This window comes from Serinus canaria, chromosome 1A (genome assembly GCF_022539315.1).
Source record: "Serinus canaria isolate serCan28SL12 chromosome 1A, serCan2020, whole genome shotgun sequence".
Taxonomy (NCBI): Eukaryota; Metazoa; Chordata; class Aves; order Passeriformes; family Fringillidae; genus Serinus; species Serinus canaria.
In genome coordinates, this window is record NC_066314.1 from 14,371,796 (window position 1) to 14,396,986 (window position 25,191).

The following is a 25,191-nucleotide window of genomic DNA, read 5'->3' on the forward strand; positions in this document are numbered from 1 at the left end:
TTGTCTAAAATATCCCTTGAAAATAAAGATAGATTTTGAACTCAGTTAAGGACCTTATGCAGAGTTTATGAAGAATGAAAGCATTCAACAGCCTGGGTTTCTAAGAGATGCTGCAGAATCAGTTGCCAGACAAGATTTTTAAGTCCCAAGACTCCATGCTCACTTGTGACACAGGGTCTGAGAGCCTTAGGGCTGTTGTTTGTGAGTTAAACTTTGTGGGTACATGTGTTAGTAAATCTTTTTTCTTTCTGAAATTTGAGCTCTGGACTCCTCCTTGCTAGCAGCTGGCTTTGGTGCTTTTCCACTGAGGAAGTGCCACTTTGAGTATGGAATCCTTGTCAGCCCAGTGATGTCATGTGTCTTGCCTGAGAATGTCTTATGAGGTCTATGGATTGACTATATCTGTCACTTGGTTTTACTTCGAGACTTTTTGAGGTGATGATGTGGCCAAATGCCAGGACATGTGGGACTGTGTACTGTCTGAATGTTAGTGTTGCTTGAAAACCAGCTAGAAAATTTGTCAGGCTGTATTCTGCTATTAAAGGAGAAAAGTTAAATGATGATACAATTAAGATATGAATTAGAAATACCATGATTTTAAATGAAAATAAGTTTTTCTTAGGCAGGTCTGATTATCTTTCAATGAAGGAAATGCTATCTAAACCCTCTTCTTGAGTCCAGCTCTTGAAACTCTTCATAGCTTGCCGGCTTTCTGAAGCTGAAATTCTGCATGTAAATTGTGCTTCACTAACAGACTCATATAGGGTTTTTTACTAAATCAATACTTCTGACATTTTCTCTATGCTCAGAAAACAGTGAAAATATAAAAATGTAGATCCCCTTCACCTCTCTTTTTAAATTTTTTCTTTGATGGCAGCTATTTTGACTTACTAATATAGTGATTAGATGTTCTGAGTAAGTGTACTAGTTGTGACAAGATGTATAAAACATAGAATTTTTCACCAGACTTTACTAGTGAAAAAGCACTAAAAGCATTACTCTGGGCAGAGAGAAGTTCAAGTAAATACTATTGTCAGGAATTTTAAATTTTTGCCTCTTATGCCATAGCTTTTCAAATTTTTTGTTTAATAGGATATTTTTAAAGTTGTAGAGCTTTCTCTGTTAGCCAGAAATTTTTGTGGTTTATTTTCTTCATTGAATCTTAAATTCAGCCTCATGCCATTGCTACCAAAGGTATAGAATAAATGTAATTAATTTCTGCTCCCTCTGCTGACCTTCGGGCTGTGCAGAATAAATCTATCCAGTACCTTCAAAGTACCCACACCTGCAACTGGTCTGTGGAAATTTGGTCTTTTGGGGACTAAGGAGAACATGTTATCTCCACTAGCCAGACTTGAGTAATGGCATTTCTGAACTAGCCTCTCAATAAAAATGGAAGCTTTTAGAAAGGAAACAAGAGTGATACTTTGTGGTAACTTTTGAGTACATTTAGGTGCAGCCAATGTGTAATCTGTCTGTGTGATAGAAGGAGAGCTGTACATTTCACACCAGTAGTAGCCACTCTACAAAAGTGGCTTGGGCTTCTTGATAATACTCTTTGTAGTACAGTGCAGAAAAACAGAACTGAAATGATCATATTGTTCAAAAATAATTGAAATATTACAAGTTTGCTTGAAACTAAGGTGCAAAGTCTGCTATGCCTGGCAACATTGTCTTGATAGCAATCACTTAAGAACTATTATGTATTCTTTTGTTGTTGTCTTGTTTTTTTTTTTAAGCTGGACCTGTGATCTGCAGAATGCTAACATACCCTCCAACTCGAAGAGCCTTAATTGTGGGTTGTGGTCTGCAGATGTTTCAACAACTGTCAGGGATTAACACCGTCATGTATGTATTTCCCAATTGCTTCTTTTTATAAAGAATTAGAAAAAAATCAGTGAGACCATTAGCAGTTATAGATGGTCTTCTGGAAGAATTCTGAAAGGTGGAAAATTGAGTGTGAGCTGGAATGCTGGTTTGAAATCCAGATTTTGACATATTTGGCAACACAGTAAATTGGTACAAGAGGATGTTGATGTAGGGATAAGCATTTTTATAGACATGAGAATACAAACTGTATTCTGAGAGATGCATTATTGTGTTAGGGTTGATGGTCAAGGCTGTGTATGTCTGGACAAGAAAGCAATTTATGGTTTGAATGTGTGTGCAAATAGATCACAGTAAGGTGAGGGTTAGATTAACCATGTTAATGAGGTGGAACATTACTGTGAAGTGGTAAAGGATGCTGAAGGAAGAAACATTTCCCATTTTTACATGGTTTTGTTATGTGTATGGAGACTTAGTAAATGTGGAAGTGAAGAATGATTTATTGGGTTTTCTTATAAGCTGTCAGTTCAAAACAGGAGTAACTCTTGACAAATGTGCAATGTTCAAGACCTTTTTTAAGATGAAATTATGGTTGGGCCGCCCTACATGACTAATCATAATGAATAAGGTTGCCAAATTGTTTTAAGAGCAAGTATAAAATATGTTGCCATAACATTTTAAAGAGAAAACTATGCCTAAGGGAGCATGCATGTTAGGAAATTGTTAAAAGAAACACCTTAAAGGATAAGGCTTTTAGTGGTATCAAGAGTTACCATATTAAATGTTAGAGTAAACACTGCCATCTGTCATACTGGAAGAAAAAATGCCCCAGACTAAGTATTATTAAACTACACACAAGGGAAATCTCTAACAGGAATAGAAAGACTTCATAAAGTAGGAATTGTAAGCCAGTATGGGAAACACTTGGACACAAAACTGGTAAGTTATGTGTGAAAGCCAGAAGAAAGGCACAGAAAGAGCTTTGATAAGTTTTTCAGACACATCAGAAGCAAGAAGCCTAATAATCTCCAGGCCCAGAACGGATCAAGACCCTGGGAGTACACTAGCAGAAGAGAAGTGTTTAGCACCGAATCTCACAAAGACACTTTTTGCATTCATGTTAATTATAGAAGGTATGTGAAGCTTTTTGCACTAGTGCCTACTTAAGAGGTCTCAGGAGTCTGCTTGACCCTCAAGTATTAGGGGAAAACATCTAGAGCAAGCTGATTAAAAAATAACAAATTAATCAGGGTACACTCAACAGGTCTCAAGTAATTTGCATCCATAATCACTGAATTTGGAAATGTAGCATAATTTACATGAAGCTACAGCCCAGAAAGTTTTATTTTGGTCTCTATAAAAATTAATTTAAACTTCATAGAATCAAATAAGTTGTATGTTAATAAATATGAAAATTGAACCTGTACACGTACAACATAAAACAACAAAGAGCCAACATGATTGTTGCAGACAGATTATAACTTGCTTAGATGTGAGTCCATGGTTGTGTTAGAACTGTAAATCCCACATGAATTAACCATCTTAAGCAACCATGACAGCTGCAGCCAAAGTTTCTTGAAGAAATCATATAATCATAAAAGTGAGAAGTCCTGTCATGTAAATAACTATTTAAGATAGGAGAAAAAAGGATGAGAATAGAAGATCAGTTATCACAAACCAAGAACAGACTCCTACAGTGATCTATATGAAGATCTTTGCTGCTTTAATAAATCTGTGAAAGCAGCTAAACAACAGAGTAGCAGCTTATATTCATACAGCATTCACAATATAAAGATCCCCCAAATCTGTGAACATGGACAGTTGTGGGAAGATAATGCAAGATAGCAAATTAGTGTAATGGCAAGTGCATTAAATATAATGTTATTCAATAATGCCTGCAGGAGGGAACTGGGTAACTAACATGCATGGCAGTCTAAATTGTTACTACTCAAAAAAGAGGGCTTGCAATTGCATTATTGTTCTATACAAACATCATGACCACATCCATGGCCCATCTGGAATAGTAGGAACAGTTGAAGATGTCCTTTCTTTTAATAAGAGCAAACCAGGTTATATGTGGGGAAAGAGATACCTGTGTTTGAACAGGATGATAAGAACTCTGCAGCTTGGAAAAGAAATGAGGTCAGAAGGAATACAAGAGGTATATAAAGCTACTAATGTTATGGAGAGGATGGGGAGAGCATGATTATTCATCATTTCTTCTAACACATTTTTGGTGACTCCTAGCTCTTACCCAGCAGTAGGTTTAAAATAAGCATTTTTTCATGCCACACATAATTACATATTGGAACTCATTGCCACAGGATGTTACAGATGCCAAATGCAGAAATACATTTAGAAGTTAATTAGGGAAACTTACATAATAAAAATTATTAAAATGTTATGAAATGTGGTGTGCATGCAATCTCTGGCCAAGGACAGTCATTCTCACAGTTTGGTTCATAATACTTTGAGATGCCCTATTAGGCTAGAACAAAGAATTGACAGTTCATAAGGCTTATGACACTGGTAGGTTGACTTTTTTTATTTTAAACTTACTATGTTTTAAAATCTCAAACTGCTTTCTGTGTAGGAGGTTTTACAAATAGTTTGGAATTGACCTAATTTACTTGTGGATGTGTAGGAGGACAGAATTACAACTATAAAATGTGGTTGAATCTTAGCATTAAAATAATAAAATGCCTATAATAAACACATGAAGGCACTGTTGTTAAAGGACTGGATTGTCAACCATTTGCAATATCCAATCTCTTTTAATATTCCATTATAACTAAATTTTTAGTTATCAGGTATGCAAGAAAGACTTTCTCCTGTGAAAGGACATTTTTCAAATACAAGTAATCAGCTCTGTGTTGATGGCTTGCTTACATAAAAATTGGTAAATGCCTTTTATGCTGTAATTAGTTGGTACCTTAAGGAGCTGTCAGATTGTATTAACTCTCTAAGCACTAGTTTTCTCTTCATAGTGTTTAGTTGTGTCATTCTGGGATTGCTTTTCTCTTGCAGCATGAAAGCAGGCATTGATTATGGTTGGAGGGTCTACTATTGTGTGGACTCTCCTTCAGTGGTTTCTCAAGAACAGACATGACAGGTATTTTGACAGTGGATGTTCACCGTACCTTTGGTGCTACTGAAAATCCTTGTTTGTTGGCCCTTTTGAGGCCATAGAAGAAGAGGCTGATGACCCCAACTTGCAGTTGCCTTATCACCGATGGGGTACTGGGGACAGAAAAGGTGATATAGACACTCCATCATCAAAAGGCATGAAAAAACACTTTATTATTGGAAATCATAGTTCTTATAGAAACAATGGTGGACTTAAGACCTGATTGGCTTTTAGGAATCTTCTCTCACACTATTGGTGAACTGTAAATAGCACACTCTGGAGAATCATATCTACAAACCACAGTTACAGAAAGAGAGATAATCGTTGTTTGAAGTCTTCTCTCTAAGTTTCCTACAGCTCCTCACAGCTTCCCAGGATCCTTCTGTTCAGGGGATATGTGAATACCACATTGCCTGGCTTTCTGTGGCAGAGAATTTAGCCTCTCGTTGCCCTCTGACCAGTTAACTTAACAGGGCACCATCCATGACAGGCCCTGGCTTGTTCTCATCTTCTGGCTTGAGAGTTTATGCTCTTTCTGCTCTAAAATAATTTGTTTAATCTTGTATTTTACTGTAAGGAAAGTGAGGCTATCAAAGTGAATTTGTGTGTGTCTGAAAAGCTCATTTAAACCCCCATCATAAATCTGCTCTAAAATAATTTGTTTAATCTTGTATTTTACTGTAAGGAAAGTGAGGCTATCAAAGTGAATTTGTGTGTGTCTGAAAAGCTCATTTAAACCCCCATCATAAAATCACAAAGGGACATGAAAACATAAAAAATAACACAATTGTAGAATGATTTAATACTTGCCCAATATATGCTTTACTGAGTAACGCATCAATTTTAGAAAAGAAAAGCTTGAATCAAAAATTATGGGCGTTAGAGGAATTTTGCAGAGGTCTAAAAATAGTCACTGAGTGTACCCATAGAAGAAGAGATGCAAAAACCCAAAAATTACTTGCAAGAAACACAGGGAGATAACAATAAAAATCTAGAGCCTCCATGCTTAATAATTCAGTAATCTGGTATAAATATTCTGGTTAAAAACTGGATATCAGCAATGAAGCCAATGAGAGCAACGAAGTCCATATGTAGTTGGAGTTCTGTTGAGGATGGGGAGAGGAAAACCAGAAATAATGCTATAAGAATTATTGAAGGCTGTGCTCAGCTCTTTTTATTTTGTAATAAAGTGATCTGGTTTTTGCACAGAAATAGTTTCATAGTGTATTTGAATCACATTTGTTATAGACATGAACGTATATAAAATCCAGCCACGAGGAACCAGAAACTCATCAGGAACTGGATGTTACTGAATTGGTGAGAACAGTATGTGGAGCAACTTCTGCATTGAGGAGGTAGATCTAAAAGAGAATCAAAATGTAAAAATAGGCTAAGGAGGTTGTGACTGTCACAGGAAAAAAATCTAGCATGATAAATTTAGTCAGCAAAAGGATAAAGGTCAGTGACCTATTGCTTTGATTCCTTTTTTTCCCCTAAGAACAAGGGTATCACTGCTGTCTGATGCAGTGCCTGACGCAGAACAAATGTTTCCTTTTTGTCATGGCTTTCACCAGCTTAACTGCCCTGTTAAAGTCATACAATTTTAGACAAGCATCTCTCACACTGGTGTGAGCAGGTCTGAAATGGTTTAACTTCTCAGTTTCTTATCATTCTAGTGTTTTCTCATCCTGAAAACAGAAGCTCATTGTTTCAAGCCTGGAGCCCAAATCTGCTTGGCAGGAGACTGAGAAAGGCCTTGTGAAGGAAGTTATAGTCCAGGGGAGTAGTTATTACAAATTAGTTTTTAATAGTAATATATCTCAGAATTTGGTTAAATCAGTGATGTTAAGATATTTTCAAACCCAGAATTGCCCATAGTTAAAACCTGAGGGAAGAGGAGCATTTTGAGGTTAAAAAAAAAAAAAGTTAAAAAATTGAAGAAGTTCCATTTTTGGAGGGTGGGAGGAAGAGGGGACTTAAAGGGTTTGAACTGTTCCACATTGTGTAGTGAAAACCATCAATGGATGTTTTATCTCTGTGCTCATGTTCCTGCAGAACCAGGGCTTCTGAAAACATTTCTGGTAATGTGTAGCCTTGTGGCAGTTAAAATACTTCCAAACCATGGGGAAGAAAAGTTTTGGAAAAAAATCCCAAGTTCTCTTCAATAGTAGGCAGTAACTTAGCCATAATTGAAGGAGCTCAGTATTGTCTTGACAAAATTGCTTGCAGGTGGTGTGACCTATGCTGGAGACTCTGCTGCTCTTTGAGAGGCTTTTTGTTTGTTCCCAAAGACTGCCAATGCCCTCAAGACTATAAATCTGAGATAAGATTGAAGAGACAGCTGCATCATCTTGATTATTCTTACTCTCACAATACTTTGAGTGGATGTGATGAAAGCCAGACAAAATACTTTGTTCTGCAGTTGAAACACTAAGTTTGATGTGGTGCTAATTTTGTAATTTGCCATTATCTTTTCACATTGTATTAGCAAAGCTTTCTGCTACAGGAAAGTGGTATGATGTGTCAAGAGGGAAAGCATATGGCCTTCAGCATTTTTGCTAAGCTATTTTGCAGGTGCATATGATCTGTTATTCCTATTTAATAAAATATTTTTTTTATTTCTGAGATATCTTTGCACCTCCTAGAAGTTAAATGAATCCACATATAAAATGTATTGCTGCTTGAATTTGGTCCTCAGATGCTTTTGAGCTCTAGCAGTGTTGCTTTTTTAATTTATGCAAGCAAATGAAAGAGCCAGAAAAAAGGATGATAAAAAGAAGCATCTTTTTTCAGCTGGCAAGAAATATGGAGGGGAATAAAATACTATATGGAGAAGGAAAAAAGCGCAGAATAATGAGAGAAGAAAAAGAAGTTGGATAATAGAAGAAAAATACAAAAGAAGACAAGAGGAGGTTATGTAACAAGTGGAAATTTAGGGTTTGAAGATAAGAATATAAGAATAATTAATATGAAAAGTGAAAAAATATTGTGCTGAATGTGAATGAGAGACTGCAAGAAAATAGGAGTGGGACTGGGAAAGAAGTCGGGATACTTCTGGAGTTGAATAGAGACCAGAGGGGAGTTTAATGAAAAGCCCATTTCCTGGCAGCTTTAATTGCCAGCTCTTTTGTGCAGCAGCCTCAGAGCTGACACCTGCGAGCAGCTCGCTGTAGCCTCAGAACCAACCTGGTAGTTCTCCTTAAAATGAGAGTGCAGCTCAATCCCCAGAGGGGTGGGGAAAGTCAAGACTCAGAAACTTCATCTTTAAATTCCAGTTTTTTAACTTCTTCAAAATGAAATACTGAAGAGGGAACATTGGACAATCTGACATGTCTGACTGCAGAAAAACTTTTCATACCTTATTTTGTGAATTACTGCACAAGTAGTAGCAACCTACTCCACTCTTTCAGCATCAGAGCAATATAGATAGAGATTTATAATTAATGACTGAATGCATTTACAGGTTATGACACATTTATAATGAATAAGCTGGTCATTGAAATGAGGTTTTCCTAGAGCATTGGTTGTTGTTTTGAATATTGGAAAATAGTGTCTGAGATCTGTAAACAGAAGTTCTACTGGCAAAAAGTAATGGTGATTCACATTTTTCTTTGACTTTTAGACATTGACTTTTAATGTTGTATAGGTTTCTATTGTGTTCTCTGGCTGTGCATTTTAAAACAAAATCCAGAAAGTAGCATACTGTATTTAAAAAACAAGCAAACAAACAATGGACAAAACAAAACCCCAGTCTGGCCCAATGCTAAATGTCATCCAAGTTGCACAGCAGTTACTGGAGGAGAGTACCTTTTATTGTACTCTTGGCTTAAATGCAGATTGGGCACAGTAAGTCTCAAGCAGACTGCCATGTGGCATTTATTTTTGGATGGCCAGTAACTTGTCACCTCAGTTTTTCTTGAGTATTCTCAGACCCAACTGGGCTTTAAGTCTGACTAAAGGAGGCACTATTGCATTAATGTTCTTTCTAGATACAAACTTTGTAGAATTGTCAGGATAATTGAGAAGATTTGGTAATTGACAAGTCTAATTTTCTCTGATGACTCCATGCCATTAAGGCTGCTGCCTGGTTAGGTTTTCATCCTTCAGTATTTTTTGTGGGTAAACTGTCCAGTTTATATCTTTCTTTTAGATTTTATATTTTCCTCTTAGGCTTTAGGTGATGTTTAATAAAACAAAAAGAAATTCTATGTTGAATATCCACTTGCTTTTCAGATAATAATTCATTAAAGATTTTTTTGTAGGTTTTCATAAATTCTTTCAATGACATTTTTTTAAGAAGTGGCCCTTCATTTTACCATTTTAGCCTTCCTTCATATTGCAAGATGTTTTAGATAGTCCTGTGTGCAAACTCATCACGTGAAATAGTTCAGTGGCATGTAGATGCTTTTTATATAGACTGCAGATAGTTGATAAGAGCAGCTAAACCAGAGTCTAGTCTAGTCAAACACGCTAGGTGAGGTGAGTGTGCCATGACACCAGCTGTCTCTGTTGTATGTGCTATACAGAAATAATGGGATTGACTTATAACAACGCTTGAGAGGAACAAATTGTAGTTCATAAGCAAAATAATTTCATACTACTCACTCTAAAACATTCTAAATGAGGGTTTATGGAAACTGCCTATATCAGTTTCATAGTACTTGAAAAGGAAAATGAAATTCTGACTCAGGCTTTTGGAAAGTTTTGCATTTTCAGCAGCCACTTTTCCATAGGCAGTGTACTGGTATCACAGCTGAGCTTGTTTCTTTTAAAGTAAACAGTGCATTGAAAATTAAATATATTTAAAAAAACCCAACTTCAAACATCTGATGGCCAGCGAGTTGTAAACATTGGACACAAGTTTATTGTGTACAAACAGGTTTATACAGTATTTTTTCCAAGCCCTGTAACAGGTAATGGAAATGATGATTATTATTATCATTATTATTAAATTTTAATTCTTTTTCCCCCAGTAAAATGGTAGATCTGAACTGAACTATTTGTTTGTGAAAATCTGTTCATTAAATTTGAAAAATTATCACACAACTTATAGAGAGAAGCAGCGACTTTGGAACTGTGGCCAAGGACAAACTCAGATTTGGAGGTGAAGTTGGCTGGAAGTACAGAGCCTTAGGCTGGGCAGAAGCTGTTCTTGTCAGCAGCTGAGATGCTGGCTGTGTGGGTAACAAGAAATGTGAAATTCCCTTTCATCACATGCTCTCAGCAAGAAGCCTGGGCAGTATTTACAGCAGCTGTGACTTGGCAGAGCCAATCCTTTCCATCCCCTCTTTGTTTGCCCTCACCTCTCCATCAGTGCAGACCAGGGAGGAGCCCAAACTGGACTCCAGTTTCTCGGGACCTTGCTCTGATGTTCTCCCTTCTTCTCAGTCATTAGTAAATGCTGATGTGGGAAGGGAATACCACCTAGTAAGGGGAGTGTGCCTTAGTCAATCTGCTAGTAAGTGGCTGAAACAAATCTATTGATGACAGGATGCCAATAGCTTCATCCATGAATGAAAACCAAACCAGCCAGCACAAGATCAGCTGGTTAAGGAACACTGCAGCAGGCCTGAGAGAAAAGAAATAGCTCTCTTGTTCCACAGGCAGGATGCAGTGCAGGTAGTGGTGACTTGGGATTGAGAGTCACAGAGAGGGATAGGAAGAGAAAACAGCTGGGTCATCCAGCTGGGCATCCAATATGGCTCTACAGCTGTTCAAGAGCTATGAGCAAAGCTCATTTAGGTCTTAGCCTTCATTCTGGTTTTGGACTTACCAGCAAACTGCACAACTGAGTGACCTGGATGGATAGATGTAGGCTGCAGAAGGCAGTTCAGTAAACTTGAACATTTTTTAAGGCAGTTACATTGCTGAAGTTTCTGTACCATTTACTGTGTTTGAAAAATAACTCCTTTGTTTTAGAATTTTTGTTTAAAAATTGAAGTGTTTTTCTTAAATATTTTTGTGTGTATTTTTAGGGTGACCTGCAAAACCCTGAAAAACTTAGGGGTTTAATGATTTAGCTCCAAAGGCTGTACTTTGTCAGGTGAAATAATTGTAAGAGGGTAGTTAGGATACAAGTAAGAAACTGCATCTTTATTAAAAACAAGTCACCTGTGTGTCAGCATTGGTAGCAATAAATCCACACTATTCCAAGTTTCCACTAAAAATAAAAAATTAAACCAAAGCTGTTTTCTCCTGTAGTTTAAAAGTTAGTTTAAAAGAATAGATTTGTAATTTGCCATAAAACAAAGAAGTTAAAACGTGAAATTTGGGTTATTTGGCCAATGTCATACATCAGTCTTCAAGACTCCCTCTCAGGCTGAAGCTTCTCACTGCTAATGCCATTTCTCTGTGCATTTTGTGTTCTTATTCCTTTTGAAATAGAAAAGGAAAAATCAAAGCTTTATGCCACTTAAAAGAAAAAAAGAAAGAAGGAAAACAAAGCAGTGAATCATGATGGGGTAGTTAACTAGATTAAAGTTATAAAATACATATCCTGCTTAAGCTGCTTGGCCTGTTGATCAAACTAACCAGAGTTTTTGGAAGATGGTTTTTACAGGTACATCCTCATTCTGACTGTTGGAGATCAAAGGATAGGTAATTCATATATAAAAGTTTTGAAGGTTTATTGGAAGATCAAGGAAGTATTTCAAGATGCCATATAATGGGACTAATGGGATGAAATGAAGTAAAATGTAGAATGATTATTGGAACACAGTTCAGTGCTTAGAAGTACTATATTGAGTGTCTCAAGGGAAGTAGGAAACAATTGTAGCTTCTAATTGCTTAAACTGTTACAACAGCAGAGAAAATATTGGAAATAACATACTTGGGGGTTTGGTGTTGAAATTAGTAGACATACAAAACAGATTAATTTAAGTTTATAAGTAAAGACTAATTTCCTTTATATTCAACTTTTATACCCATCTTCTGATAATTCTCATAATCTATCCGTTATTGTTAAAAAAATAGAAAACCAAACACAGCCCCCACCTAAAACCTCAACTTAAAAAATCCTAGACCACTGAAAACATTAAATAATATTGAGATGGATTTATATGCATTATAATTTTTGTCAGGCTAAAAAATAAACAATGAAAACCCTTCTGAATTGGCACAGGAGGCAGGTTCAGGGTGCTGATGTGAGGTAATGTAAGGGGCTCTTAACCATAGGCTCTCACTCTGTTTTGAAACAATGGATTTTTTTTTTATTTATTTTATAAATCTTGTAAGTATTAATGGTTTTCCTTATTTTTCTGGTGCTGAACATCTGCTTAGCTGTAGGAGTTTTGTGTTGTTTGGGTTTTTTGCCCCCCAAATCTGCACCTTTAAATCCATGAGTTGAAGAATGACCACATGAAATATTTTCCTTATTTACTGTCTTTTTTGGGTTCTATCCTGGGTTACTGGTTAGAAGAATATATACTAAAGAATGGAATAGAATGAAAGTAAAGTAAATAAAAGTAAACCTCATTGTGTGACAGGTGCAAATGATTTGCCACAGTCTGGATCCATCTACTGATGGTTTGGTTAATCATTTTTAAAATGTTGCAGGTGTATTATAAAGGACCTGAGTATGAATTGATACTTCAATTAAAAAAAAAAAAAAAAAAAAGAAAAATCTTCAACAAAACCCAAGTTAAATGCCTTTAATAAATAGGTATTTTTCAGTGTAATGCTTTCAGAAGTAAATTCCTTGTAAATTTTGTGCTGACTGTTACTAATACAAAGGCTTGTAATATCTTCATTTGGAAATCTATAACATCTTCAAAAATACATGTTCAAAGAACTGTATAGGAGTTAACATACCAAATTACTGTAATAGAAATCCTGCTGTCTGTCTTCTCATTTGGCATGTGTTTTATTTTAATCTTGCCTGATCGGCAGAGACTAAGTGCACAAATGCACAATTTTACCCCCAGTTTTTCTTGAATGAAATCTGGGAAAAACCAGTCAGAAGGTTGGACATTTCTATTAAAACATTGAAAATCAACTCAGAGTCCTGCTGATTGTACTCTTTGTTTTACCTTACTGTGGTTTTCTCCATGGTAGGTGATAATATCTGTTCCTGTAGTTCTTCAGGCTGTGAAAGCATATTTAAAGAAAGACTGTCACTTTGGAGGTAACTTAAAAGCAAAGTATTTATTTAAAGAAGAAATATATTTGAACCCATATTTTCTAACATTTCTTTTGGTGTTATTGAAGGATTTGTGTATTTAATAGAAATTTTTTGACATTTTTCTGCTTTTGATTTCTGCTCTCCCTTTTGCCTGTAGTGAATTCACAGCTCTGTGAATTTGATTTCTATCTGTTGCCTTAGTAATAACTTTCAGGTCACAAATCCAGTGTTAATTTCACTGCAGGGCCATGCAGGAGAAATTGTGTGAAAATGTCTTTGCCTTACATGTTCTATATACCCAGTGTAGCTGTTTAGTCAGATAAATGCATCTCATTCAGTTTGTTCCTATGTAGAGCCAAGTAATGAAATGAAGTCAGAGCAGTGATGCTGTTTTTAAATCATTCATGAAGGATTGCTGGAAGAAGTTCCCTAAATAGCACTACTGGTTTGTTTGTTTTAATGTATTATTTGCCCAAACAGCTCCTGGAGCACAACAGGTCTCAACAGTTTTTCTTCTGTTGAACATTTCTAATCATCTTGTAAAAATTCCTTTTTCATGCAACAGTTAATGTTTAATATGCAACATTCTGTTGAACTGTACATTTTTGTTGTCTCTAGCATTTATTTTGAGACCTATCAGGAAATCAGATACTAATTTTTTTTTTTCCCTGTAAAGCACAATAGAATAGTAAGGGGAGGGCTTGGTTTGTGCTGTAGATTTGCTCCCTTGGCAAAACCTAGAGGCCACATTTTATTCAAAAATTGGAGTGTATTTGTAGCAATAAGGAAGCGTCTTCTTCTTAGGTGAAAGACAGGAAATATAGAAATGTGAAACAATTCCAAGTTCACAATGTAATCAGTCTTGAAAAGACACAAAATTAAAGTGTAAAAGGTCACCTGGTTAGGTGGTGCCTAATACAGCAACATGAACAACCTCAGTGAAATATATTACTGATGCCATTCAAACACAGAGTAAGAGGTATGATGCCCTTTAGATCTGTTTATTCACCTTTACTTTAAGGGCAGAGGAGCCAGTTCTGTAAATTGGATTCTTTGGAGTCTGTCAATAAGAGTTAAGCTGCCACAGGCTACTCAGCATGCCTTGTGCCACAGACTGGAGACCGCCCCAAAAAAAGGTTGAAAGGTTATGTGCATTGCAAAGATTTGCTATAAATGAAAATAGTCCAGAAATGAACTGTGAATAAAACATGGTGGTATCTAAAAGTTAATCCAGACCTTGTTATTGGGAGCAGTCTACAAAACCAAGAGATGGCTGTGGTGAAAATGGGCCATTACAGAAGGTGTGATATACAGCACAGTCACCAGATTGAAAGAAAATGAGAAATCACTGATGAGACTCTTAATTACTCAGTGTAGTGAGAAAGAATAATGCCTGTAAGGCCAGCAAGGAGGAGAGTCCAAGGAGGGAGGGGGATATCAGGAAGGGGAACTAAGCAACACTTGGGTTCTCATCTTTTGGGGGGGCTGGTTCTTTCCTGGAGAATTTCTGGTAATCAGGTGGTGTCAGAGCTGGAGGGGTGCAAATTGAGTCTAAGCCTGTGCAGGTGAGAGGGGCCTCACCTATGACTGCTTAAAATCTTTGGGGATTTTTTCTACAGAGTTCTGACAAGTCTGGGAGAATGATTCAGAGAATGATTTTAAGACATTTTCATGAAAGAATAAAATCCTTTGTGATATTTAAATTCTTTTTAATAGTCACTTGTATACTGCACTCACCCAAAGCATGCTTTACAGACATCTTGAAAATAGAAAAAGGATGTGAGAGCATATTGTTATCAGCAACATTTCATATGTTTCACAAGGAGAAATTGGAACAGGGATGTATTGGACTGCTGGTTAAAACTTCTACTGGCTGGAGGCCCCTTCCTCATGTAAACTTGAATCTTTTGGTCAGTTATGAGTCGAAGAGGCTTTTTATTTAGAAGAAAGAGGGAGAGCCCTGTTACAAGCCAGGGGAGGAAACAAAAGCACAATAAAAGCAAACAGTTAAGACAATTTGGATTTTCTTATTCCACTCCCTCTTCTTACTTCCTTGGTTATATAATTTCTATTGTACATTTGTAGACTGGGGAAGCAGAAGAGAAAATGAGCAGCTAAAATTTAATGTTTTCAACTTCAGGTCTTTAAATAATAGATTTAAATGAAAGTACTGAAATTAGTTCTTGAAAACAGAAGATGACAAAAGCTAAAGTCTTCTGTTACTAAAGGATACCTATTGCCCCTGCATGTTGGTGAGAGAGGGAAGCAGGTGAAAGTACTGAAAAAAGTTCTGAAGGACTTGGTGCTGTAAGGAACACCTTAGCAAGTAAGGAATCAGGTAAGATCTCTCTTGGACCAATTTGGCTATTGTTAAACAAAGTTTTGAAAGTTACCTTTTAAAACCTCCTCTGTCCTTCATATGAGCCCTTATTGAAATGTGAGAACTGAAACTGTGTAACCACAGTGTAATATAGATGTCAGATGAATTTGTTACAGATGATATACAAACTAAAAGAAATCCTAGCACTACACTAAGCCAGCAGCTGTCTTATTTCCACTGGAAGCTTATCAGAATGAAAAGTGTAAATTATGCTTGTTAGTGATGGCACATTCCAGGAATTTTAGATTTTTCAACCATCTTAATATATGAGAACCAGATTTTGTTTCAGATTGTGACACATGCCTGTAATGTCACTAATTTACAGTGGAAATAAAAGGCAGGATACAGTTCATATTTTTTTCTGGTTCATGTAGGAATGGAGAATGACTTATTAGTGAAATGGAACAGCTCTCAAGGGAAAAATGTATTAATTCCAAGTAATCATTCTTTCTTTTCAATTTCATATTGTAGTAGAGAAATTATGTGTGTTAACACATTTGCATGAATATTATCAAATATATTACAAACATATTACATCTATTACAGTAGTAAGTCCTATCTTACATACCTTATCAGAGTTTTGAGTAAGTAAAATTAGTGAGGGCTAGCTCATTGTATTTTTCAGGGCATGTAGTCCTCTCTTTAATGCTTTTATCTTACTTCAAACCCCAGTTTTTTATGATTCTTGTCACAGTGTGGTAAACTAACTCAAGCACTGCTGTAATTCTGAACAGAGGCAGAATCAGGATGTATTGTGGTAAAAGAAAAAAAACCCCAAACAAACAATCCCCTTCCCCCCCCATGCCATATATATATATATATATATATGGATATCACAATTGACCTGGAACACAGGCTCTACAAGATACTGCTCAAGTCTCCACAGATCAGATATTTGTCTAACTATTAATTGATTTATCATATTTGTTAGCTTAGACCAGCTAGAAAATCATTTAAACACATGCCCATATTGCTAAATCCCTTCTCTCCTGCCAACTGGAATGGTCATCTCCTCTTTAAGCATCTCTGAAGAGGATTCTGCTGCCCTACTGTGCCTTCAGTTATGCTTGAGCAGCTCCAGTGGCTTTTCCTTGCATCAGTGTAAGAGATGCCACCATCTCTGCAAACTCTTCAGTGCAGAAATGCACATTACCCAGGCAATAAATATGGGTAAGCAGTTTGAGACTGTGGACTTCTGTCCAGTTTTGGAAATCTTAATTCCCTTAATTGTGTAATATGCTACTGCAGACAGCTGGTGTTGGAGGAAGACTAGCCAATGCTAGATTGGGAAATTAAAAAAAGGAAGTACAGAAAGAAGAATAAAAACCCATCAGATGGGATGGACAGTCCTTTGAAATGTCATGTAAAGCCACTGTTGGAAAAAGAAATTAATTCCATGGTTAGAAGTTTGGCTCAATTGCCCATCCTCTCAGCAAAATCTAAGAGCCCTGTCTAGGCTTTGCCTTTTGAAAACTGAACAAGCAGCTCTTGGTCATCTGTGACAACACTTGAGCCCTCATTTCTGCTATGTTTTGTTAGGATATGCTGAAGCAAATGGTTTTGTAAAGAAAATAGATGATATTGCAAAACTTTTTTTTTCTTTTGCAGGTTGCTCTAAAAGCTGTTCTTGTTCTGTTTTCTGAATTTTTTTTTTTTTTTCTGAGGGAATGTTACTTCTGAGACTTACTCAGCTGAGGGACAAATGAAACCAGTAGATTCCTGCAAAGAACATGTTATTTTGCCTCCATTCCTTCTTACAATGACTTAAAAACCCTGCACTATATGCTTGCAAAAAACTTTTAGCACATTTTCTAATTCAGACTTGCAACTTACTGCCCTTAAGTGACACATTTTAGCTTCCTGTAGTGTGTATATTACAATAGTATTCACACAAAGATATGATGTCATACTTTTGAGTTTTTCTAACTCAGACAAGAGACTCATCTGGACTATTACCTTGGAAAAAAATTGTAGTTCAGCTTCTGTACAGCTCTTGATGATGACTCAGGGGAGTCTCTTAGTGTTCTGAGTGGTATGTGCAGGGTCATGCAGGGTGGCTAGAGCTATATGACTGTCACTGGCCTGGGCACCTCCACACTCTGTCTTTCATCTTCTCTTCCAGTATAAAGCTGATCTTTTCAATAAATCAACTTTTGGGTTTTTCTAACAACATAATCTTGCAGAGATTCCATGCTTTCTGCACTATAAACCATTATGTACAGGAGCATTGAAGTATATTTGACATACACCTTCTAAAATGTTTATTTTTGTGTGTCTTAGGTTCTGTGCATTGGTTTATTGCTTCTTGTTCTCTCTAAAGTTATGAAGAACTTATAAGCAACCAGTATTTATCACACCTCCCTAAACTAGATGTTCTCTGTAGAGAAACCATTTGGGGATTTATTCTGGTTTCATAAAAGACATTTTCCTTTCCTGACAGCAAAATTCTCTGTCTGGAACAAATTAACTGCCATTCAAGGACTAATCTCTTCCTCCATGGCAGAAATGTCTTCCTCTGTGGCACTGCTCTTCAGACTGACTGCTGCAGTCACTGTCACAGATGCTCCCCAGAGGTTTCAGACCAGAATCACATCTGCTGCTTTGAGTCACAGCTTCATCCTATCTGGTGGGATTTCAGTGTTCATTAGACTAATTAATGATTAAGTGCAGCAATATGACATGGCTTGGCTGTTTTGTCATGTCAGTCAGCTTTCTCAAAAACTCACAGTAGCAGCTATGTTCTGAATGTTTGGATTCGTGCAAGATTTTAAATGAGCAGCTTTCTCACTAAAGCCAGAAGTGCACTGCTGTCTGGTATAATCTTGCTTGAGCTGCACAGAGGTATATAAACCAGCAAAGCCTTGTAGGAGGAAATGTTCAGGCAGAAACCTCTCTGTAAGGGAGATCTTTACCTACGTGAAATTAGAGCTCTTATGAGGAGAGAGGAACAAAAGCAGAAGAATGGGAGCAGAATGTAATGCTCCAATTGAGTTGCTTTTCCTCAGTAAAGCAGAACAACACATGGCACTGAATCTGCTGCTGCTTCATTTTAGCCCTGTGGTTTCCCCTTACAGAACAGGTACTTACTTCCCACCTCTGCTTAGGTACTTAAACTGTTTCCAGCTTTTTAAGAAAAGGTGCTTTGTAATACTTTCCAGGATAAAAATACATAATTATATTGTGTGCATAAGTAATTGTTGTTTATATGTATTACTAATTTAATAAATGGTAACTGTTGTGGATGAGAGGGTTGAATGTACCCTCAGTAAATTCACAGACAGCAATGGTCTCTGAATTTTTGGTTGGGGATATTATCTGCAGAAGGGCAGGAAGGCTCTGCAGAGGCTCAGGCTGGACCTCATGAGGATTATACCCTTGGAGACCACTGTGTATCTGAGTCAAATGGAACCCATTGATGGTAGTATGGCAATGTCTTCACTGAAGAAATCAGGGTGATCACAGTGATGGCCCATATCAATGGCATAGGTTTTCTAGCTTTTGGAGAAGATTGAACAGTGTGTGACCTGGTGGTGAGAAGGCATGGAGCAAATATTTATCTATCCATCAGGAATTGACCCTGCAGTTTTCTAAACCCATGTTTTCTGTCCATCATTCTAGAAGTCTGACTTGGCTGGGCGAGCGTCACCATTGCTTCAGGAGATGCCACCTTACCTGTGGGATCAGATTTCCCCAGCAGTGTTATGAAAGGTTTCTTCTGGTTTCTAATCTTCTGGCAAGGTATCAGCCACCAAAGGGCAGTGTGTCAAATAATAGTAGCCATAAAGGCTGCTTGCCCAACAAAGTCAGCTAATTTTTTTTTTTTGTGAATTATGCAGTGATTCCTTTGGTGTTCTTGTGACACAGCTGTTGAGGATGGTTCCTTCCATGACATGTCTGCAGGTATCTGTAAAGAACAATGAAGAGAGGCTACAATGCACACTTATTTGCTGTGTGCATACTATTACTTGATACATTTTAAATGTGAAATTGTTGAATTTTGCAGCTCACATAGGTCTGCCAGATAGGTATTAAAGATTTTTTTCAATGTATTTTTCAAATATGTTGTCTCTGGTTTTCTTCCATGCCTCCTCATGAGAGAATATGACTAGCAAAAGCTAACATTCTGTCAGTATTCCTTCTTCAAAAACTACCTTTGTTTCATACACTTTTGCCTCTTCTCAAAAACTGTGTAAGTCTGTTGTTCTCTGGTCTCTTATGTGGCCCTTTTTATGCCTGTAATAAATGCTGACAGCTCCCAGCTCAACAGTTATTTCCATCAAATGCAGACTGTTACGTCACTCAGATTTCTGAGTGCCAGGCTGAGATAAGGACTTGAATGAAAAGGCAGCTGGCATAAGGTTTGTGTCTGAAGGAAATGTTACTGTGTCTGCTAAGGCAGCAGGAGCATCTAAGGCAAGAGCAGCCTTAACCTTCAAGGGGTGTCCCAATCTCCAGCATTCAAGGACAAAGCACATATCCTTATGGCTTCTCTCAGTATTCCTAATAAAAATTGTTTTGAGAAGATGAGACAAGGTGCTTGCTTCTTTCCAACATGAAGATGCCATGATGGTCCAAGCTTTCAGCACGCTGAACTAGGCTGCTAGTGTATTTTTATTTAGATCAATATGTTGACTTTGGGCTCATTCAACATGCAGGTTTCTGCCAGCCAGAGGTGTCCCTGTGGACAGCACAGCTTACTGTAGCCACTAGCCTAGGTGTAAAGAGCTTAAAAGCTTTAGGGTTTTTTTTGTACTTTGCTTGTTCTCTGTAAAGGACAGAGCTGACAGGTGGATATGCTGTGCAGTTGTATAATTGACCACTCAGGGAAACTGATGTTTCCTTTCTCTGTGGTAGCAATCTTCCCAATACCAATTGGTGTTTCCCCAATCCAGGCTTCTCACCTGTGTTATCTACTGTAAGCTGTCAACCTTTAATTTCCTTTTTCCTTGCAATGCAAGTTCTCTTCCTGAATGTGGTTCTTAAAAAAAAAAAGGCACCCTTCTCAAAGTAAAATCTTTGTGAGCAGTTCATGGTGTCAGTGCGCTGACATAGTCTCAAGTCAGGAATTAGTGATGCTTCCTCATTATCTCATCTCTCCCCATCTGTCAGCATCCATTTGGGGTTTTTTGCCTTGTGTTTATATTGCAAGCTTTTTGGGAGAGGTGATTTAATTGTTCTGTTTCTGAACAGCACTTAGCACAGTGAGTCCTTCCTGGTGCCGGAGACAGATATTTCAGTAATGCAGTCAACCTTTAGGAATGAAACTATGTGATGTTCTGCTTCCAACAGTGTAATTCTGCAGACAGTTCTCTTCATTATATTCTAAGTGTAGAATATAATGATCTGATTTCTCCCCTCCTCTTTCCCCATAATGCCCACCAGTGAAAAGCTTGCTCTGTCCTTATGCAGGCTTTCCTTCCAGAGGGAAGGTTGTAGTCTTGCGCTGCCAAATGTCACAGACAGCAGCTTCTGCACTGGCCATGAGAGTCTCATTTCTCTAACAAGGGTAGTCTTTCCATTTAAAGGAGGAAAAAATACCACATAGAGAATCCTTTGTATTTATTGTAATGAGAAAAAGGAGCTTTGCTGATGATATGTGACAGCATTTTTAATAAATGAAGCTCAGATTTTAAATTCTTTGTGAGAAATGGCCAGATGTCACCCATTTTTTGCCAGTCCAAGTAAGATCTGTCATATGCAATATCAGTGTTTGAGAGTACAGTACTAATTAGAACTTTACTTTCTAACCCCAGAATATTTGTATTTTATATTGCAGCATGCTGTATTTCACTGAAATATTTATCTTCTGCAAAGAGTGCCAGGCTCTCCCCTGGTCAGGAGCCATGGGCCTGCTGAAGCCCCAGTAGTCACAGAGCTTTGCATGCTCTAGAGAGGTGTGGAGAGTCCAAGGCTTGAGGTCAGACTGAGAGGAAAAGGTAAAATCTTCAGGAAAAGAATGCACATTTAGTATGTGTATTGTAGAACTAGAAAATAAAACAGCAACTTAGCTTGAAGAGATTACTTTTGCAGAAATTTTGCTTCAAGAACTGTGTTAACTTCTCAGCACATTAAAATACGGAAAGAAAATATGTTGTTGCAGGTATGTGGTGTTATTAGAAACAAGTTAGGGGGAACAGAGAATCTGCATGTCTGGAGAGTCTTGCTACTGCAGATGTACATATTGTTCTTCTCTTGACAAGGATCCCCAAACAAACTTCAATTTGAGAAAGTCAGTGCTTTCCTCTTAGGCACAGCTTAGTTGGATGGATTCTGGATGTTTTTCTTGATGCAGTAAGTAGATCCTGGGAAGGAATTAAGCCCAAATTAGAAGCCTAGAAGAGGGAAGACAAAGGCAGCAGTCAGGAGGGAAAACCAGACAGAAACACAAGGAAGAAGTTGGATGAATATTGGGGTTTTAGTGTGCTGGTGTATCTGCTAACTCTTCTTATCTTGGCCTAGGAAATATTTGAAAAATAAAATTGTATTTTATTAAATGTTTCTTTGTATCAGTTAGTAATACACCATTGAATTTTTGTGGGATTATTTTTGTATTCTACATTTTTAAACTCAGACTTTTTTATTGTGAGCCAGTCACTGTTTGGCTGACCTTGTGTGTGACTAATCCATATGATGCCATCCATATGATTGTACTTTTCTAAATCTTGTGAATCCTTCCAAATCACAAAAGGTAGGTTATGGCAAAACAATAGCATTCAGATTTAATGGCTGGGAATACAGTGATAACAAAAAGACCTATGTGCAGATTTCCTGTGTGTGTGTGCAGAGATGCTTTAGTCTGAGTGGGATTGAACAGAACAAAGGCAGTGTCACCCTACTAGTCATTCACAGTCACCTGCTGACAAATTTAGCTCTGTCTGACCTTAAAAAAAGAGAAAGGAAAAAAATACATGAGAAGCCAAATTACTAGGTCCTAGTCCATTAAATAGGTCTGTTAACTCTTAAATAAATAAATAAAATAATAAATACATGCATATATATATATATATATATATATATATATATAATAAATAGTTTAATAAGTAATTTTCTCCAAACATTTCAGGTCATATCTGAGGAAGTTAATAGGGCCAGAAAAAAATAGTGCAAAATATCAAAACAGTCCCCCAGCATTTAGGTGAATTACCTTTAGTCAGGACTTTTCCCATTAAAAGGGGAATAGCCTATTCATGCACAGCTTTGCTTGAAGAGATTTTTCACTCTTCCCTTGCCTCATAAGCCAAGTGTGTCTGCTCAGTGAACTGCTGCTATTTCATATTTTTGTAGATCTCTATCTTCCATTTACATTTTGGTTCTCGTCTTGTAAATGAAATCTTGCTCAGGACTGCTAATTGCAATTTCCTCAGGCAAGATCTTTCTTTTGTGCCAATGAAACTCATAGAAATTTCATTCATGTGATGGGTTTTCTCCTCTTGGCTTCACTGTTCCTACCCTTCTGGGATTAATTTATCTTGGCCACTTTGAGAAGAAAAGGACTTTTATTGCAGTGTTATTTCTGGAGTCCTCCTTAGGAGACCAACAGAGCCAGTGCAGTGAGGATCCACAGCCACAGTGCTCCACTGCCTGTTGCAGAATACTTTGTGAAGCAGTTTATCATCTGTCTTGCATGCTATGATGGCAGTTGTCCTCTGTCACTGAGCTGTCAGGTCAAGATGCTGTTTTTAGCTAAGGTTGCTATTTCTAAAAGGACCTCTGGGAAGAACTGACTGTCTGAAAGCAGATGCCTGTTGCCCTGTAATTGCTTCTTCATTAAAATACTTCAGCTACAATTCTTGTATGCCCCTAAGTTCTCTAGATACCTGACATGGAAACTGTCAACTGTAAAGTACAATTTTGTTCAATGTGACATTTTGGAGCAAGATCCCAGTTGTGGGATTTGTGTTAAAGCTGTCAAGAAGACTGGCTTCCTCTGGAGACCTAAACCAATGCATCCATATTCTCACTTGAGTTTCTGTGCAGTTCTATACTTCTATCTCAATAAAAATTTCATTCTGATTTCCAAGTAACCTGTCTAATCAGAAGTGAAAGGTATTTGCCAGATAAGCATTTCAGTAGAGCATACTGAATGAACTGTGAATATAAACTGAATGGAGTTAAATATTGCAGCCTCCAAGCACTGAACACATCATCACCATCATCATCATCAAAGAAAGAAACAAAGTCCAGAAGGAAAAATCAGTGTTATTTTTTGCATTTTTGGTAATACATTTCTGTTGGGGTTTTTTAAAGATTATAATCAAAACCAGGTACAGTCATTACTCTTCTGAATGCACTAGGGCTGAATTACCTTTGCCTCAGGCAACATTATGCTGTTTGCTACTTACTACATTATTAACATAAGACCCATAAGATTGTTCCAAACAAACCTTGCCTAGGTTGCCATTTGTTCTTACCTGCCGAGAGTGGTTGAGTGTTGAAAAATGTGTATAAAAACAACTACTGGGTAAAACACAATTCATCTCACAGATAAGGTAATGGCACAGTCAGTGTGGCAATAGGATCTTTTTCCTCTTTTCTGATTCCATGAATTTGAATGTTTGACTTCTCTGGCTTTCTGTATACATTATGTTGTATTTTATATACTCGGTGTTGTTAAAAAAAAAAATAAATACAATAACTAGTGTGTTAGAGGAGTCTTTAAAGTGAACTTTTCTTTCCTTCCCCAATCCAGGAATAGCTGAATCAAAGGACGTTTTAGAAAGGGAAACCATTATATCCATTGACAACAGTAATTACTATTGGCATATGAATACAGGAAAACATAAAGCTGTTTCATTAAATGAACAGTTTTGTGGTAGCTGGCCTCAAGGCTAATAAAATGTATTTGTGTAATTATTGCATTTTAAAGGCCTATTTGAGAAGCAGGATAGTGCTGCACTAAGTGAAATAGAAATGTAAAGCAGAACAGCTCTTGGTTCAAGAGATTAGTTAGAAATTATTGAATACAGGAGTGCAAGCAAAAAGAGAAAAATTAAAGTGTGAAGAATAATTAGATAAAATAAAATGGGATAAATAGGATACATTGCATTGATTTGATAAAACAAAGTCAAACTGTAGAACAACCAGATACCCATTCTTTGAACAAGTAAGTGGTTTTGATAGAACAAGAAAGTGTTGAAAAATTCTTTTATCTGGAAAGTTTTGATTTTTTAGTTCAGCTTTTGTTTGGGGATAGGTGGCATTGCTCAAGAGCTATAAGATGAGTAAAGGTATAATGTTGCTACAGAAGGTTGTGAGAAGCTACTGGAAAGACTAATTAACTTCATTCCATTCACTGTGGTCCTGTTCATACTTTCACTGAGTTTGATACTATCAGAAATCAGATCTTTCATGTTTTAAAATGATATTAGAGCTCAAAGAGGGAAACTTCCAACATAATATGCAGCAGACTACCTGCATATTAAAGCTTTTATTTTCAGCACTTTTAAAGCTTGGTTTTATTGTAAATGTATATATTGAATATATACATTGATATATTGAAGTAGTATTAACATGGGAAATCCCAAGGCCTTCTCATCATACCAAAGTGTGTATGATAAATCTTTATTTCAGCTGCATATTTTGCTTAACTCCCAATGAGGCCCTTTGTTTTACCTAGCTGAGAATTGTAGCACCCTGGGTATTACTGTTTGGTACATTAAATTCATTTCCAGTAAGGAAATATATGCATCAATGGGTATAAAACAGATTGTGTAGTGAGGATAGGATTAGATTAATTTT

At 37.0% G+C, this 25,191-nt stretch overlaps 1 protein-coding gene across 1 annotated transcript in view; it reads left to right on the forward strand.

The window, feature by feature from the left end:
• The window catches only part of SLC2A13 (solute carrier family 2 member 13), a 144,568-nt gene that overhangs the window by 63,703 nt on the left and 55,674 nt on the right, over window positions 1-25,191 (forward strand). Inside the window, exon 4 of the mRNA XM_030238581.2 lies at window positions 1,740-1,848. Within this exon, the coding sequence (XP_030094441.2) occupies window positions 1,740-1,848 (109 nt within the window). The remainder of the gene's footprint in view (window positions 1-1,739; window positions 1,849-25,191) is intronic.